Source organism: Opisthorchis viverrini (genome assembly GCF_000715545.1).
Source record: "Opisthorchis viverrini unplaced genomic scaffold opera_v5_56, whole genome shotgun sequence".
Lineage (NCBI taxonomy): Eukaryota > Metazoa > Platyhelminthes > Trematoda > Opisthorchiida > Opisthorchiidae > Opisthorchis > Opisthorchis viverrini.
The window spans coordinates 1,785,899-1,802,965 of record NW_008751713.1 but is presented as its reverse complement, the minus strand read 5'-3'; the positions used below and the strand labels follow the sequence as shown (position 1 = coordinate 1,802,965).

At 46.1% G+C, this 17,067-nt stretch overlaps 1 protein-coding gene across 1 annotated transcript in view; it reads left to right on the top strand.

Moving 5' to 3' along the window:
• Positions 1 to 843: 843 nt before the first annotated feature.
• Positions 844 to 17,067, top strand: part of T265_03828 (hypothetical protein) — a gene marked incomplete at both ends in the record, with an annotated part of 20,486 nt that continues 4,262 nt past the window's right edge. Inside the window, 2 exons of the mRNA XM_009168399.1 lie at positions 844 to 1,038; positions 10,108 to 10,552. Coding sequence (XP_009166663.1) covers positions 875 to 1,038; positions 10,108 to 10,552 — 609 coding nt within the window. The remainder of the gene's footprint in view (positions 1,039 to 10,107; positions 10,553 to 17,067) is intronic.

The following is a 17,067-nucleotide window of genomic DNA, read 5'->3' as shown; positions in this document are numbered from 1 at the left end:
AAGCAACCACGGGAGAAGCTTCAGTTTTGTCAATGTCGAGCGTAAAATGTGGCGACATACTCGTTTAGTTTGGTGACATTAAAAGTAAGCGTACACGCCAACTGTCCAGCTATCCCACCAATTATTTGAAGCCAATCGCATCAGACTAGCTGGTGATGCGCGTGAACATGCTCTAACAGCGAGGCCGGCTGCTCTGAATTAGGACAAGTGAGCTGATGCAAGTAATCCGTTTATATATAAGCACTCGGAGGCACACAGCCACTTCATCTTAATACAAACGGAAGGAATAGGGCAAACAGGGCTAAGAGCGGAAACAAGCTGCCACGTGAGGATATGCCCAGCGCTATTCATCGGACTTGCGCTGTAAGGCTAGCAGGTGCTCCAATGCCTCAGTCGAGAATACCTCGGATCACAAGTAAACACGCGCATGGGCGTCCAATGCTATCTCTTTTCCGAGCATGTCGAACCTCCGTGTTCAACAGACTGAACCGACATAGTTTGGCAAGAAGCACGTCGCTTTTTCGGATACTCTGGGACTTAATGAGGCCCGCAACTCGAAGGGTAGAAAGCGGTCAGGGACGCCTAATACAAATAGGCTAGAACAATGTTAGAGCCACGGATTAATAGCCCCTGGTTTGACAATATATTCACTGTGTGAAAATTTGAGGTCACTGAACGCATATTAAAAAGTCGGCCAGTTTTCTATACTAGTGTACCATTGTGCACACCTGATTTTTTCTGTTCACGAAACGTCAGAGACATCCGTTGATTGAAAGATATGTCATGAGAACTTTCGGGATCACTTATGACTTGCACCACCTATTTTCAGGGTTTCAAGGTCACGGCGTGGATACGCCATATCACCCAAAGAGCGATGACGGTCGGTGGTGTCGAGGAACGTAATCAGGATGCCACGATATATGTGGGTGGACTGGATGAAAAAACTACCGAGTCCATACTTTGGGAGTTGTTTCTTCAGGCGGGCCCCGTAGTGAACGTCCATATGCCAAAAGATCGAATTACCATGCAACACCAAGGGTAAGTTCATGTGCCTTATATGATGAGACGATTCCAGTTGGAATTTTGATCAGAGTAGGGCAGCTTAGGATGTATTGTTTAGTATTCTTGATAGTACCAATGCAGACCACTCTATCCAGATGTGTATTTGAGTTTAAGGTCGTCGACCAACGACCTCACCGTTCTTTTCCCAACCGGTTTCAACGCAAGTGATCCGTACACTCCTAAAAGACTATTTTTGGCCTTTATATTCTAGAACAAGATTGTTCACGTGGTTTTCTTATCAGGGTAGTTCGGATGAAGTTCTCAGTTGTAAATTCTTGGTCCGCTAGGGAAATATCTCAATGTGACATTCGTTGTTCACGGTGGGCTGGTGTCGATGTTCTGTTCTGGCGCGTTAGGTTCTTCTGGAGAGTATGTTTAAAGGGGGCTATCTGAAATGTTGAAAATATTCAACCCACCACTCAAGCCGACTATTTTTCAGATAAATTGCCGTTCAACCTTTTCGCAGACTATTTCGCTGACGCCTATCCTCTTCTGACCGGTTGACTAGACCAGCTAAAATGTGACACGACTTTCGCCTGCAGCGGAAGCCTTGTCTAGCTGCTAGTTATTCGTTACCCATCGTTTACTGTCATTCTCGGACTCTTCATTGTCTAGTGTTTGAGAGGTCTGCGTGTGCCATCACTTGTTGGTTGCGGTCTGTTGATCTCGTTGATACCCAGTGTTCACTTATTCGACTCGGGTTCCAGTCGGTGTTGCCCTCATTGGAGTACGGCAGTGAAGCAACAGTGTCAACACTGATGTTGCTGCCTTTGATGATGATGCATTGAAGCCCTACCACCACTAAAACGTGTCACCCTTAGGTCAGCACGATTCCGGGGAGTTGTGCGGTAGGCAGCATTGCAGCTAGAGGAGCGAATTAAGCTTGACCGCACTCTAAGTTCTCTTTTGGCATAGCAAACTCACTAACATTTTGTGATCTCGCAACTTAGACTCAGGGTCAGATGAGATGAACCTTGTTTCAGTCTGCGCCACTGTGCACCTGATGTCTGAATATTTGGACGGGATCGAGGGTAAGACTGGTTGTGTCAGTTCATTATTTTCAGTCTGTTTTGCTTTTTAGTTGTTCATATGAATTCATATGAATTCTGGGTAGCGGGGTACCATTTCAACGGTATTTTTCACGGATTCACTATCCTAGAGAAACAGTGCAAGCCGGAGATGCTACTTTTTCACTCTAGGCTTACATATGCTCTGTCTTGTTCTCTGCCTTCGCTGATTTTTTGACTCCTATACCGAAAGCCTGCGCAACGCCGAAACAACAATCGCGCATTCGAGAGTGAATACTCATTTTGGGATGCCATGTTCATTTATAGATGGACCAAGTGGTTAGAGCGCGAATTTACTGACCGGAAGGTCCGTAGTTCGAACCCGACCTCTGCCACTCGACTTCCCCTGTCTAGGCTTTGGCGACCTGCCAGTATCTCAGCCTTCGTGCCTCCTTCGTGTGGTATGGCAGCTAGGCGCCGAAAGGGTGCTACAGCTGGATGATTTTTATAGAATACACCTGGTTGTGATGTGTCCACTTCTGTAGTTATCGGTATGACCTAAGGTCATAACACGCTGGTATACCGTATTCAAGTAACCGTCAAATGAGCATTTCCAGAAGCCTTCCCACCGCTTCTTGCTCTAGGCAAGGTGGACCGACGAAGAGCTCAACGCGAACGTCATTTCGAAACTATGTTAGAGATGTATTCCTTCACCTTCTGATCGGGCATTATACTTCCAAGACTCAAAGTTTACCATTCATAAGGACCGGACTGCCAGATATGAAGTGTAGGAACCACATGTGTATACTCTGTAAATATTTATGAATGACGTCTGTGCGTCTTTTTCATCCCCAAGACCATCGTCGATGCATAGGTCATTTTAAGACCGGTTTCTACCAGAATGATGTCGGCAAGTTCATCTGCTCAGAGCGGCTGCGCAGCTCTTACCCATGGCACATGACAAAGTCTATCAAGGACTGGGAGTGCTCTGGTGAAACACGACTCATACCGCTTTATGGTTAAAAAATATTACCAGCAATTACAGGTGATACAGTAATTTTCGTCGACAATGAAGTATTGCTTGGGTTGAACACTGGTGTTTTACTCTCAGTGATAGCTTTACTACTGTTTGATCTATGTTTTCTGTGCATTTCGCTCTCACTTTGATAAATGTGGGTAAAGTACTACTAACGTACATTGTCCTGCAATGAGTAACTGGTGGTTTAGAATAAATCTGTCCGTTTGCTCCTGACAAACTTTAATTATTAATTTACACTCTTACTCCACGAAGTTTAGTGTCTGAAGTGAACTTGCGCTTCATGCCGAGCGTACTGTGGTTCTAGGCCGCACGCTTCCATATACCTGTTATTCGAGAGGTAGATAACGACGCATTGCAAACAGCAGAGGGTAGTATTAGATTTTTGGTTGATATGCTGTAGAAATCGGTCGCCGTGTCACGTTCGTTCATGACGCATGACGAGGTGCCCGTGGTGCTACTCGAATCCGGTTAAAGCTCTTTCGTGAAAGTTACATGATTGCATAAACCCGGATTGTTGTATGCCCCGTTGTTAAACCCGGTTCATGAGATTAACTACGTCGAAAACAAATGGGTTTAGGTATGAGCGTATTTTGATGCCTTCAGTTGTTCATCGGGGGCTGCGTCAATTTCGATAGGTTCTTGTATGCCGGTGCTGCTTCCAGAGCGTCCGCCTTAGGGACATGTGTAAATCAAACTGACAATAACTCCGTCGTGCAGAAGACAGCCACATTTACGGTGTTCGTAGTAATTCCTAACCTATGCTGTTGATTCCGGGATGCCCGATAGAGATTTCCAACTCATGCAAACCAGCAACCGATAGTCCTGTTTGGAAACCTGTATTTCGATTTTCTGTCACTAATTCTGGTTAGACGGTACTTCCAGAACGCAACTGATATCAATCAAGTTGCCTCAGATGCTTGATCGCAGACATTGAATGTCTAACAATCTCATTATTAGCGTGATTGTACCATTATCAGCCATCCTCAAGGTCCATGAGCCAGATATTGTGATCTGTAAGCGCTTGCTCTTATGTCGAAGGTAGCGCAAAACTTGCCCACTCTTTTGGTTTCGCTGGCATTCTATCTGCTCTAAGCATTTTACCTTTTTGCTCCTACTGGCGTGGTATTCGGTGTTCCTGGATATTGGTATCTCAGGGCTACGACCAACTGCGTTTGTTTCCCCTGATTTCCTTAATAGGAATTTTTTGAAACAGACCCAACTGTTTATTCTACTCTTGCAACTCCTACTTCGTGCACTGTTCAATTCTTCTAAAACATACCGCTTCCATTGATTGTTACCTTACAACAATTATCATTTATTTTTGAAGAGCATGGTCACAAGCATAAAAAGTGAATGCAAGCGATGAATGCGATAGGGTAACAGGAGAATATGGGAGAAAGGAGAGAAACGTCTCATTCGAATTCATGCCAACAACAGTTCCAGTCAGATGAGATGAATCCCAAAGTATGTAAAAATTTTGAAATGGAAACACGCGTCTTAAGACCAACAACCGAAGAAGGGACAAACAATGTTGAATGCTCCTCAAGGCACGGTAGGCGCTAGCACGGTCAAGACTCGCACGTCAGGCACAAAGTGTCCGTCACACTGGGTCTGGTGTGAGGTTAAATGACGAAAATGTACATTCAGCGCCATTTACCACACATAAAAGTACGCCGAGAGCCCGCAAGCAAATACAAGTCACTGACTGTGACCGTAGGAAGTTCCAGTCCAATAACAGCCTTGGCGGATTGAGGAAAGCAGATCCCTCGATAAGAGGTGATCATCTGTTGGTGAACCAAGAAGTCGACATCACAACCGATTGTATGTAGGGTTGAGATTGTGACGAGGGAGTATTCATCAGCACCATATTTCTGCTTCTTCTCATTCCACACGGTCACTCCGCGCCCATCCGAGACTATGCTGACGTCTATTACAGTTGCTCGGGGATCTCGAACAGCGATTAGGTCAGTTTTGGTGAAACACGTCGAAGTAGGTGCTCCCAACTCCTCGAAGACGGTGTATCCCAGTCGACGGAGACGTTTTGCGAGTTCCCTTGCAACCCGATTATGACGAGCACCTCTGGCATCATGCGTGATCCAGCAGGATTGCAAAATATGCACCAAACTCTCCGGTTGACCACAGTTTCCACGAAATAAGATCGTCTGGCCACCATGACCATGTCGAGCACTTCTAACTCCAGTCCTGAACAGGTTGCATCGGAGCTCGATACCGCGGATAAATATCCGAGGAAACACCCGTTCTGGAAATACGAGCCATCGATTCGAGAGAGGCGAAACGACCAATTCTCGTAAACGCGGCCGTCAACGCTGTTGTGTAGACTATCACCCCATGCAGTCACCAGCTCTTCCTTGGTGTTTACGCATGCACCGTGGACTCGGATCGGAAGGCTAAGATCCTGAACAATTTTGCCAAATGCGGAATCGTTGACCTTATTGCGTAGTACTCGGTACTGAGTAGAAAGGAGCTTTTTCATATGCGTTCTCCGTCATCGGGATTGTTGCACTCAGACTTGGGATACCAAGTCCCTCATGTTGTTTACCGGCGTGGATGTGGCTGATCGGAGTGTCCTTCGGTAGACGTAGCCAGCCGCGAATATATTGCCTGATGTAGTTGTCCAATCTTTTGAGCGTGTTTTGGTGAACTTGGCCGAGCACGAGCGAATATGTCAGCCTTGGTATCAGGTAGTTCCTCGTGATATCCATTCTTTGGTGCGGCTACAACGGGGCGCGCGTCACTTCGAACAGTTTGAGCAGGTGCTGTCGGTGGTTGAAGACCGCCTTCCCCTTGGGAGTAAAGGGGAAAGTTTGCTAGTGAATTAGTGTTTTGCTGACAGTCTTCTCTTTTGGCCAAAACAGCGCAGTTGTTGCCTACAGCGGACGCTTTCATCTCCTGGGACTTCACAATCCACCAGCGCTCATTAATAGCCCTCAGGATCTTGACTATCCAGCTTTTGAGTTCAACTAGTCTTTCGACCATCTTTACTAGCGTAATTGCGTTTCCAGTAACCATCTAGCCAGGTCGATTCGATACCGCTGGGGTACTGAAACTCACTGAAGTTGTTCACCGGAATCGCTCTGCTTCGGCAAGCATGAGGCTGAGGGGAAGCCAAGGATAACCTAGCCTACACGAGGCATGATTGGAGGCAAGATGCGTACCCCAGAAGGATTGGCAGTTGGGGCTTTCCATCACGAACTGACAGTCACTGATGGCTAGCTTACGGTTGGTAGCTTCCGAGTAACTCGGTTGGAGCACTGGAACTGAAAGCCAATGCTAGCCAACAACAGACATTTTCCAGCTCATGAGGGAAGAATTAGTCCTCCATTATCCTTACGCTGAGCATCGACTTTAAATCTATTACTCGACTGTTTTACTTCCGGGCCTAATCATCCAATTCGGGCGTTCATTCGCCCATTACGATGACTGCTCGGTTTTCTTGCTGACCTCAGCTTCAGGGCTACAGTTTCTCAAGGTGTATACTGACACCACAAGTCGTACGACGGGAGGGCGACTGTTTATTGTTATGCGGTCGCATTCAGTCCTGGGATTTGGGCGCAACTCTCATGTCCTACCACTATCCATTGTGTCGGGATCACCAGGTACCGGAAAAGTGAAATGTGGAACATCTGAGCTTGTCCTAAGCGGCTTGAGGTGCACACCCTTAATGAGCCCCCGCCCGATTTTTTGTAGACAACGTTCGTCGACTGGTGGTTTGGGCAAAAGATACCTGTTACCCAATTCGACAAAGAATATGGACGTTGAAGTTTAGTAAGAGGTTATTTTGGTTTATTTCGCTTGGTTACAGTTTACACTCGCAACCGTGGTTAGGTTACTGGCAGATGGGCTGACCACACTGCATTATTCGTTTGTTGGGGAGACAGTGTTGGCGAAAGCCGATGCACGAAGAGGTATAAGGGCGGATGCTGCTTACCGGTTTTCCAGACCGAGGAAAGTGGTTGGTTCCAGGTACCACACCTTGAGTTTGACATACTAGTGTGACCCCCAGGGCAGTGGGAGGATGGACTGTTTCCATCCGGTACTCCGACCGCAGTTTTTGACTCATAAGTCTGACTTACGATGCAGCAGGCAGTAGGTCTTTCCTCGGGGACCCTATCTGGAGCTAATGGCTCAGTAGTCTGGTTGCTGGAGGGTGGCCTAACTCAAAAGTGCATACCTATCTCAATCGCGATGCTGCTGCGCATAACAGATGTGTTTGGAGCCTCATCGGGCTCTTAGCAAGTTTTTACTGTATTTCCACCGTATCCACCGATCACGGTTGACTGTTGGGCGGTCGAAGTGTGAGGTTTTTAGGGCCGACTTCCTGACCCGTCCTTTTATAGGAGGAAAACAGCTTCCATGAATATGGACATACTAGTCGCGCTCACGTTCCCATCACAGGGGACAGTACAGTCCTACCTCCATACCCTTCAGCACGGGGCTCACCGCTCTCCTTTGGCCCTTCCGGGATGGCTCCATCTTGTGGAAGAGATTTCCAGGCGATGTCGTCCGCGGGATTACTGAAGCAATCAAGCTTGACTCGTACGTCAGGTTGGTAGAAAAAATACCGAAGACGACTGTTTTGGCATCTTCAAAGTGCAAAAATGTCCAGCCCTCTTGTACCTTCTTGGAACTCCAGGATGAAGAGCTTGAGTCTGTTGGTTGGTTTATCTATCTTGACAACCTCATAGTCCGTAACTGCACACTGATCTCAGTAATATAAGTTTCTCACGCCAAAGGTGACGCAAGTTGGCAAATACTGCTAGCGCCTCAGTGCTGCGCGATCTGACAGAAATGACTTCATCTGTCAAAGGGCTGTATCCATAAAACGACTGAGAGCAGCTCTATTTTACTTTCGTGAAACTTGACCCCCTCGGTAGGAAGACCTCAGAGCCTTCAGACATTTGTTAACTGCCTGCAGGATGTGCAGGACGTTCCGTAAGCAAGTGCTAGATATTCGAATTGAGCTTCTCAACCGAGTATTCCAGCCCGTCCGATGAAGTCTTCCGTTATTATATATTATATTATATTATATTATATATTATATTATATTATATTATATTATATTATATTATATTATATTATATTATAATTATATATACTACATTATAATTATATTATATATTATATTATATCGGAACGATAAGCTTTTCGGTTGACTCAAATGCGTCTAAAACCCGTCCTTTGATTCCTCGGTGCGTAGGCTGAAGCGATAAATACGTTGTATTTAACGACTCCTTGGTGACTCATCCTGCAAAACCCTGTTAACCTGACTGCACAAAGTATGCTGTTAATTGGTCGATGAGGGCCTTCTACACGGTAACTGAAGGCAACTTTCTCAACAGTTTCTGGCGTCAAGGCCGTTAATTCTCCAGGGCAGCGCAGCTTATGCGGTTTTTGTTGAGGACAGTTTCTGTAAAAAACGGTGAGCTGGGTTCGTACGGCCGCGTTTCCGACACGACGAGAATTTGTGTGAAATCCCTTCAAAGCAGACGAAGAATGTGTTGCTGTTCAATTTCTATGAGTATTGTAACGTTGAAGGAGGTAGCTTCGCTGACGACCGGTTAGGATTGATCGTTGGGATAAAGTGACCAGGATACCTCTCATTGTTGTTTAAAATAAGGCCGCGTGAGACCAAGATGGGGTATACAATTGTTTGAGCTGCTGTTACGTATAGAGTTCATGTGGCCTCATGTTTGGTTAGTGGGCATTGTACTTCCCAGCTGCCTTACCAGAGTGAGTGTATCTCAAGGGAATCCAACCGGAGTCAGTAGTTGAAGAACCCCACTCCCAAGACAGCGGAGCTCTTTTTTCGAGGAGAGCCTCTAGTCTTTACACAGATGAGTGGAACCTGCAAGGCAGCGGGAGATTTTCAGAAAGCGGCCATGCGGCATTACCATCATGGCCATTGAATACCAAAGACCTCATTCGCATGTTCTGTTGGGGCAGATTCACGTTCCCATCGTTGTTGGTTTGGATTCAGGGTTTAGTCATTTTCCCTAGGTGGAGAACCAATGACTCATCAACTAGGTTACGGCGTCTTTCACTTTAGTGAAACACACTGTCACCAGCAACAGACGCCACATGATGACAAACCCCATTAGAGTATTTCACCTGGGGCAAAGTACGCCGTTACTCGTTTCCTAAGACGCCTAACTTTCACCATACTATTTCCCCCCGCTGATGGGTGCGGCGTCTTGAAAACGAGCTACAACAATGCCTCCAGGTGAGACTTCACGGCATCCCCTGAATGGTCCTTTAAGGTGGTTGGTTACATTGGTAGGCTCGTTTGAGTGGACCAGTGCGACTTCTTGGTAAGTTACCGGAGATAACTCTAGTTATTTGTGATAGTAAATTACTGAACCTCTTTAGGAAACAACGCCTAAAATGAGGATAATTGTTCAGTTCATATTTAAATATCTTCTGCCTTCTAACTGCAAAGGTTTTTCTGAGGTGACTACTTATGTATGTGTGGCGTGATCACTTCGGCTGTTTGACTAGCATATCATGCATATTGGTCTTACTGTGTCAAGTGTTCCACAGCTGCTTAAATGTTCTGGTGTCATTCTGGCAAAAATTTACTTGCGATTCATTGTATCCCTAGCAATGCATACACTCATCAAGTAGTTACACAGGCGCCTCATAAGATATATATCATAAGGCTCACATTCAGTTCAATTTCTCAGCAGTCTAACCGACTCAGGGAGCGGTTTTGCAGTCCAATTGTTGGCTGGAATCAGATTACCCCATGCATCGGAACGTCGCACGAATCATCTGTGCTCAACCATGTAGGGTTTTTGTGCTATGTGATTTCAGATGAAATGAAAATGTCCGGTGCTCGTGATTGTTGCTAAACATGGTGAAATGTTTAAAGCCAGTGTGTGCCGACCTTCTTGTGTCAGTTATTCTACCCGCAACCCATGCCTTCTACATGTGTCATGCTTTTCACCCTATACTATCCTGTATGATCTTTAAATCCATCAGATATGGATTCGTCGAATTCATGACCGAGGAGGATGCGGACTATGCGATGCGTATCATGAATATGATCAAACTCTTTGGTAAACCGATACGTGTGAACAAGGCGTCAGCCAATCAAAAAAATTTGGACATTGGAGCCAACATTTTCATTGGAAACCTCGACCCAGAGGTTGACGAAAAACTACTTTATGATACGTTCAGCGCTTTCGGTGTTATTCTACAGACCCCAAAAATTATGCGTGACCCCGAGACTGGAAATTCCAAGGGATATGCATTCATCAACTTTGCTAGCTTCGAGGCCAGTGATGCGGCTATCGAAGCGATGAATGGCCAATATTTGTGTAACCGGGCTATCACTATATCTTACGCTTTCAAAAAGGACAGTAAAGGCGAGCGGCATGGATCCGCAGCTGAACGTCTCCTAGCTGCACAGAGTCCCCTTTCTCAGGTACGTAACCCACAGTCAGTAGGTTCATTTTATCCGTTCTTTTGTATGCACTTTTCCTGACCATTTCTTTGGCAACCAGTGTGCACCGACACCTATGGCCATATATAGGTTTATTTTCCATCGTTTGAGTCTTTATGTTTTGAATCTGAATCCGTCTCCACAATAGAGTCCCAGGAAGCTTTACCACATCTGGCCTTCCATTTTTATTTGGGGTCAGTCAAGTGGGTGTCGATGTGACCGGTCGCGTAACCATCTTAGAAGAAGTTATCAGTGAACTATTCGTCCGCCAAAAACCCTATCGACTTGGCGAGGTTGGATTAGGTGTGACTCTTAGCCTAACTAGCTGTTGACTCAGACAACCTACAGGCGGTATTGTCTGATGTTTTTCTTCTACTTAGAATTAAAAATCATTAGTACTAATATTAGTCGGCTAAATCAAGTCATCAAGCTAATCAGCTGACCTTTTGAATGTGTCTCTGGCTGCATTTTGGTGGGACTTCCAAGTAAAACCAGTTTTTCCACTGTTTGTTCTTTGGGTTGTCGTTTGTGGACATCAGCAAAGTTTTCCTCTACTACCGTTGCTACATTTATTCTCATCGCCATACGGTAATAATTCTTTCAGATTGTGGAACTCATTCTAATACCGTTTTCGCTCATCAGCTGTTTACATGTACAGTTCTGTCCACTGATGAGGTGGGGAGAAGGGGGAAGGTAGCTATCCATGGGAGTAATAGCTTGCTTCATTGAAGAGTGAATTCAAGGATGGTGATGAACATTATCTGTTAGTGGGACGAGGCTGTCTTAGAAAATAGCGTGGATGCGTACGCGTCATTGTCCCAACAATGCCGCTGATCATGCTTCATGTGCAGCAGCCACTCGAGGTATCCTTAGATTAAACTCGATCTCCCCTGAGGATGGTCGCCATAAAATCAGCGAAGCCCACGCCCCATTGATTGCGTAAGTGGACTCTTCTACTGGCAAGCCATGAATAGGCTGATCACAACAATAACGAGAAGTTCACGCAGTGTACCTTGAATGTTCACCCCGTGGCAACCGTTCTATGGTTTTATGGCAGTCAAACACCACTGCCAGTGCTAATGTTGTTATTTGTGGCAGTATCGAGCAAGAACAAGCAGGTGGCACTACCCTTCACACAAGTGACCTAAGTGGCCTGAAAAAATGAAAACTGTCGACACACCAACGAAGTGAAGAGAGATAGGATATCAACCACCGAGTGTTTTTTCGCTAATCGTAGCTGGGTACTCTGTAAGGGTCGTCTATAAAAAAATTCTAGGAACCCTTACTACACATAGGTGCATGCCCCAAGAGAGACGCGAATTTGCCGAAGTTGGTTTGGAGTCAGATGAACTAGCCATTGAAGACTGCCTATACTGATCCTGCTTCCTTACTTGGCGAGAGTTAGTAGGGATTGAGTTTAGGCATGGTGATGTGGAGTACTCTCGCCAGGATATGATGTTACGTAAACGGCCGGGAGGCAAATAATGCAACTGGTTTTTTTGCCTATCTGACTTCAACAGTACTGGACATAACGCAATGAAATAAACCGTTCCCTAAGGTGCTTATGAGACTTCCAAAAGCGACACGCTGAAGCAAGTTGCCACGAAATTTCAAGTAAATGGGATGAATGCGTTGCTAAACTTTAACAGTTACCTCGCCTTGGTACCATGTAATATGTAGGGTTTAGAACAATATTGTTTGGCAACTCCAAAGAACAGTTTCATTGCAGAATCGCATGTTCTCCAGAAGGAAATTTGTTCAACGTAAACCAATACTCAATTAAAATTAATAAACAACCTGGTGAATTCGAATTGATTTCGGCAAATTTCAATGCTAGCTTTCAAAAGTTTAGCAAATGTCCAGCAAGTCATAGCACTCGAGAGGAATAGCGTGAGTGAGTCTTAAATTAGTGAATCTTTGAAGAGACTGGTTTTAGTCAACGCTTCGGAATCAAATTTACACATGCGAAGACATCTTGAGAACCCCCGCTCACTAGTTGCCGAATAGAAATCCATGCTTTCAATTCAGTCGATTTAATTTATCAGCTGTAAACCGTGTATCATAGGCACATTGGTCCCAGCTGCTACAGTTTCGGCCAGCGGAAAACGGGAGTGTGGGACATACAGCCAAGCCTTGGGGGCGGTGGCATATCTGGTTAGTTCGTGAACTGGATAGCTACGCATTGCAGACGGAAGCTTTGACGCACGAGCGCCATTTCTACCTCGTGTCATTAACCATTTGTGAGTTGGGCCCCGGGGTCCCCGTCCAGGGAGGCAACAGTTACCGACCCGACTAAGTTTACTGGTTAGTGTTTCCGCACTTTATGTCAGGCCATACACGGCCTGCTTCTAGATCACCTCCAGTCAGCACAAGGTTGGGCAAAAAGATATCTGTGAGCCAGACGATCCTCTGGCATTCGCAGTACATGTCCTAACCAGCGTAACCTACAAAGCGTGAGTAATTCGTCTATCGTGGGAGAGTTCCTTCTTTCTAAGACCACCTGGCGTACCTTCCATTGCTAATCCGATATCGCCCTTAAACTTAACCGATGCGTCGGAGACACCGATGTTCAAACACTGACATTTGTCGTATGTCCTCCGCGAGTAGAACAAACGTCACATCCGTAGAGCAGTATACATCGCACCACCGCAGTGTAAACTCTGTTCTTGACAGACTAACTGACGTCACGTCGGCGCCATAGGTGTCGGAGGTTGGCAAAAGCTGTCCTGACCTTTCCGATTGGAGAAATAATTTCATCTCCAGCCACTCCACCGGAACTTATACAGCTGCCCAGGTACAGAAATTTATCTACCACGTCGATTGGTTCGTCTTCAAGCATGAGGTGTGTGTTTGATCCCACCCAGTCTTGTAGCAGGTGTGAAGCGCATGCCAAACCGTGTGACAGAGTTGTTTAGGTTGTTTAAAATCGTCTGCATTTTTGAAGGATTCGAACCAAGGAGGGCAATATCGTCCGCATTCTCAATGTCTGTGAGGGAATGTCCCGGGAACATTTCGACTCCCGAGATTTCAGAGGCAGGCAGAGAAATTTCAAGCAGCATATCACTAACAAAGTTGAAGAGTCACGGTTGGAGAGGACAGCCTTACCTTACACCACTGAGCTTTGACGCACGAGCGCCATTTCTACCTCGTGTCATTAACCATTTGTGAGTTGGGCCCCGGGGTCCCCGTCCAGGGAGGCAACAGTTACCGACCCGACTAAGTTTACTGGTTAGTGTTTCCGCACTTTATGTCAGGCCATACACGGCCTGCTTCTAGATCACCTCCAGTCAGCACAAGGTTGGGCAAAAAGATATCTGTGAGCCAGACGATCCTCTGGCATTCGCAGTACATGTCCTAACCAGCGTAACCTACAAAGCGTGAGTAATTCGTCTATCGTGGGAGAGTTCCTTCTTTCTAAGACCACCTGGCGTACCTTCCATTGCTAATCCGATATCGCCCTTAAACTTAACCGATGCGTCGGAGACACCGATGTTCAAACACTGACATTTGTCGTATGTCCTCCGCGAGTAGAACAAACGTCACATCCGTAGAGCAGTATACATCGCACCACCGCAGTGTAAACTCTGTTCTTGACAGACTAACTGACGTCACGTCGGCGCCATAGGTGTCGGAGGTTGGCAAAAGCTGTCCTGACCTTTCCGATTGGAGAAATAATTTCATCTCCAGCCACTCCACCGGAACTTATACAGCTGCCCAGGTACAGAAATTTATCTACCACGTCGATTGGTTCGTCTTCAAGCATGAGGTGTGTGTTTGATCCCACCCAGTCTTGTAGCAGGTGTGAAGCGCATGCCAAACCGTGTGACAGAGTTGTTTAGGTTGTTTAAAATCGTCTGCATTTTTGAAGGATTCGAACCAAGGAGGGCAATATCGTCCGCATTCTCAATGTCTGTGAGGGAATGTCCCGGGAACATTTCGACTCCCGAGATTTCAGAGGCAGGCAGAGAAATTTCAAGCAGCATATCACTAACAAAGTTGAAGAGTCACGGTTGGAGAGGACAGCCTTACCTTACACCACTGGACGTATTGAACTCAGGCGAAAGTTTGCCGTATATTTCTACGCGCCACAGGTGTTTGTATACAGTGACCTCATAGGGGGTATAAATTTGCAAGAGACGCCTTTGATCGCCAGACACTGCGAAAGATTCTGACTATCGACAGAATCAAAAGCAGCTTTCAAATTGAGGAAAGCGACCAACGTGGGACTTTTGGAGGAGCAGTGCTGTCCACGAATTTATCTATAAGTAAATATGTGGTCGAAGCATCCTCGGTCACGGTGTAACTCAGCTTGATTCCCGCGGGTCTGCCTCTTGACAATCGGTCAACCTGCACAAACTATTGCCAGAGAGCACTTTAGATGCGATGGATTCCAGGCTGATGTCTTTAGATAACACGAGTCATTGCATCGGGATCACTGCGTACCCGAAGGGTGATATGTGGAACGTCTGAGCCCGTTCTAGCGGCTTGAGGTGCACGGTTGAAGTGGGATCTTGTTTCGGAGACAAGATACATCGACAGAGAGGAAAAAGCAAGGTTTCGGCAAGGGATGTCTGTTGTCCAATTGGACATAGAGTACGGACGTTGAAGGATGCAATGTGGATCATATTTTTCGAGGTTAGTGGGTGATTATTTTGGTTTATTTTTCTGGGCGAAGCTTTATACACTAAATGGTGGCAAGGGGATTGACAGATGGGTTGGTTGCACTGCATTGGCTGATGGGTGGGGAGGGAGTGTAGGGGAGACCGGTAATTGAAGAGATGGAAGGGCGAGTGATGCTTCCCGGTTGCCCAGGCCGAAGAAAAAGGGTTGGTCGATGTACCCAATCTTGAGCCTTTGACTCAAAAGTCTGACCTACAAGGCAGTGGGAAGATGTCGTGTCTTGTTCTGGGACCTTGCCCCTAATCTGAACTGCGACACCGCGGTTGTTAGGGTTTTCTTGGGGGACTCTTCCTGGAGCCAATGACTCAATAGTCTGACCTACTTGGCTGTAGGTGACTGGCCTGGCCTGAGCGCGCAGAGAGTAAGGTATTAGTGTCTTGCTCCTAGTACAGATGCGCACAGCCGGTGCCTTTTGAGCAGCACCAGGCTCATTGGTTTTAAACTATTTCGACCGTAATGAATAATGCGTCGGCGGTCACGGTCAACTGTTGAGCAATCGGAGTGTGCGGATTTTGGGGTGGACTTTGTAACCTTTTTTTCCTCGGAGGGAGGCAGCATCGCTGCTTTCATAAATATGGACATGCTGATTGGTAGGGGGAAATGTACTGTTTTCACACTCCTAACACAGGACAGTATGACTTTACTTCCAGACTGCCTCGTAATACGATTACTCGCAGTACGGGGACTCGCCGTGTTCCATCGGGCTGCTACCCATTGGCCTTCCTCGCATGGTTGAACCTTAATGAACTTAGTTCCAGCCAGTATAGTTCGCAGGATCATTGTAGCACTCAAGCCCGACCATCTCGACGAGGTGACCGCTTTAGGGTAGGATTCTAAAACGATGTTTGTGGGAGTCATGAGCATTTTGATGGAGTCATACACAAAGTGAACAGCTTCATCGATTTCGTTTGCAGAAAGAAATGGTTACCTAAGTGGTTCGAATGGTAGTAGGTAACGATTTGTTAGATACCCTACTATGACACTGTAGACAATGTACTGTATCTACATAATTTGGGGTCAGTAGGACACTAAGGGATAATAAGTGGAGCATCCCTATTTGGCCTGTAAATCCGAGGTGACCGTCCACCCCAATTGACGAAGTCTCATGCATTTACATGTCAGATACAAAAATTAGGTGTAACCTCGTTAAAGTGGCACCTTCATCTTTTATCACCTGTGAACTTGGACAAACGCTCACTCTTTTATCCTCCTTACCGTTAACGAAAATCATGTCTATATCTTTTATTGAAAATACATTGAGACCGTCAATCGGTGGATTTCGGTTTTTCCCGAGTTCATTGGTTAGAAAGAAGTAAACGTAGTCCTATACTACTATATATTATCATTTATTTTTAAAGAGAGAGTCATTCGAAATCATGCCAAGGACAGTGCCAGTCTGATGAGGTGAATCCCAAAGTATGTAAAGATTTTGGTATGGGAACACAACACGAAGGACCAACAACCAAAGAAAGGACAAACAATGGTGAATGCTCTTCAAGGCGCAGTGTGCGCTAGCACAGTCAAGACTCGCACATCAGGCACAAAGTGACCGTCATACTGGGTCTGGTGTGAGATTAAATGGCAAAAATGTACCTTCAACGCCATGTGCCACGCATAAAAGTGTCATAAGTACGCAGGGAGCCCACAACGGCAAGCAAACACAAGTCACTGACTGTGACCTTAGGAAGTCCCAGTCCAATAACAGCCTTGGCGGATTGAGGAAAGCAGATCCCTCGATAAGAGATGATCATCGGTTGGTGAACCAAAAAGTCGATATCACAACCGATGGCATGTAGGGCTGAGATTATGGCGAGGGA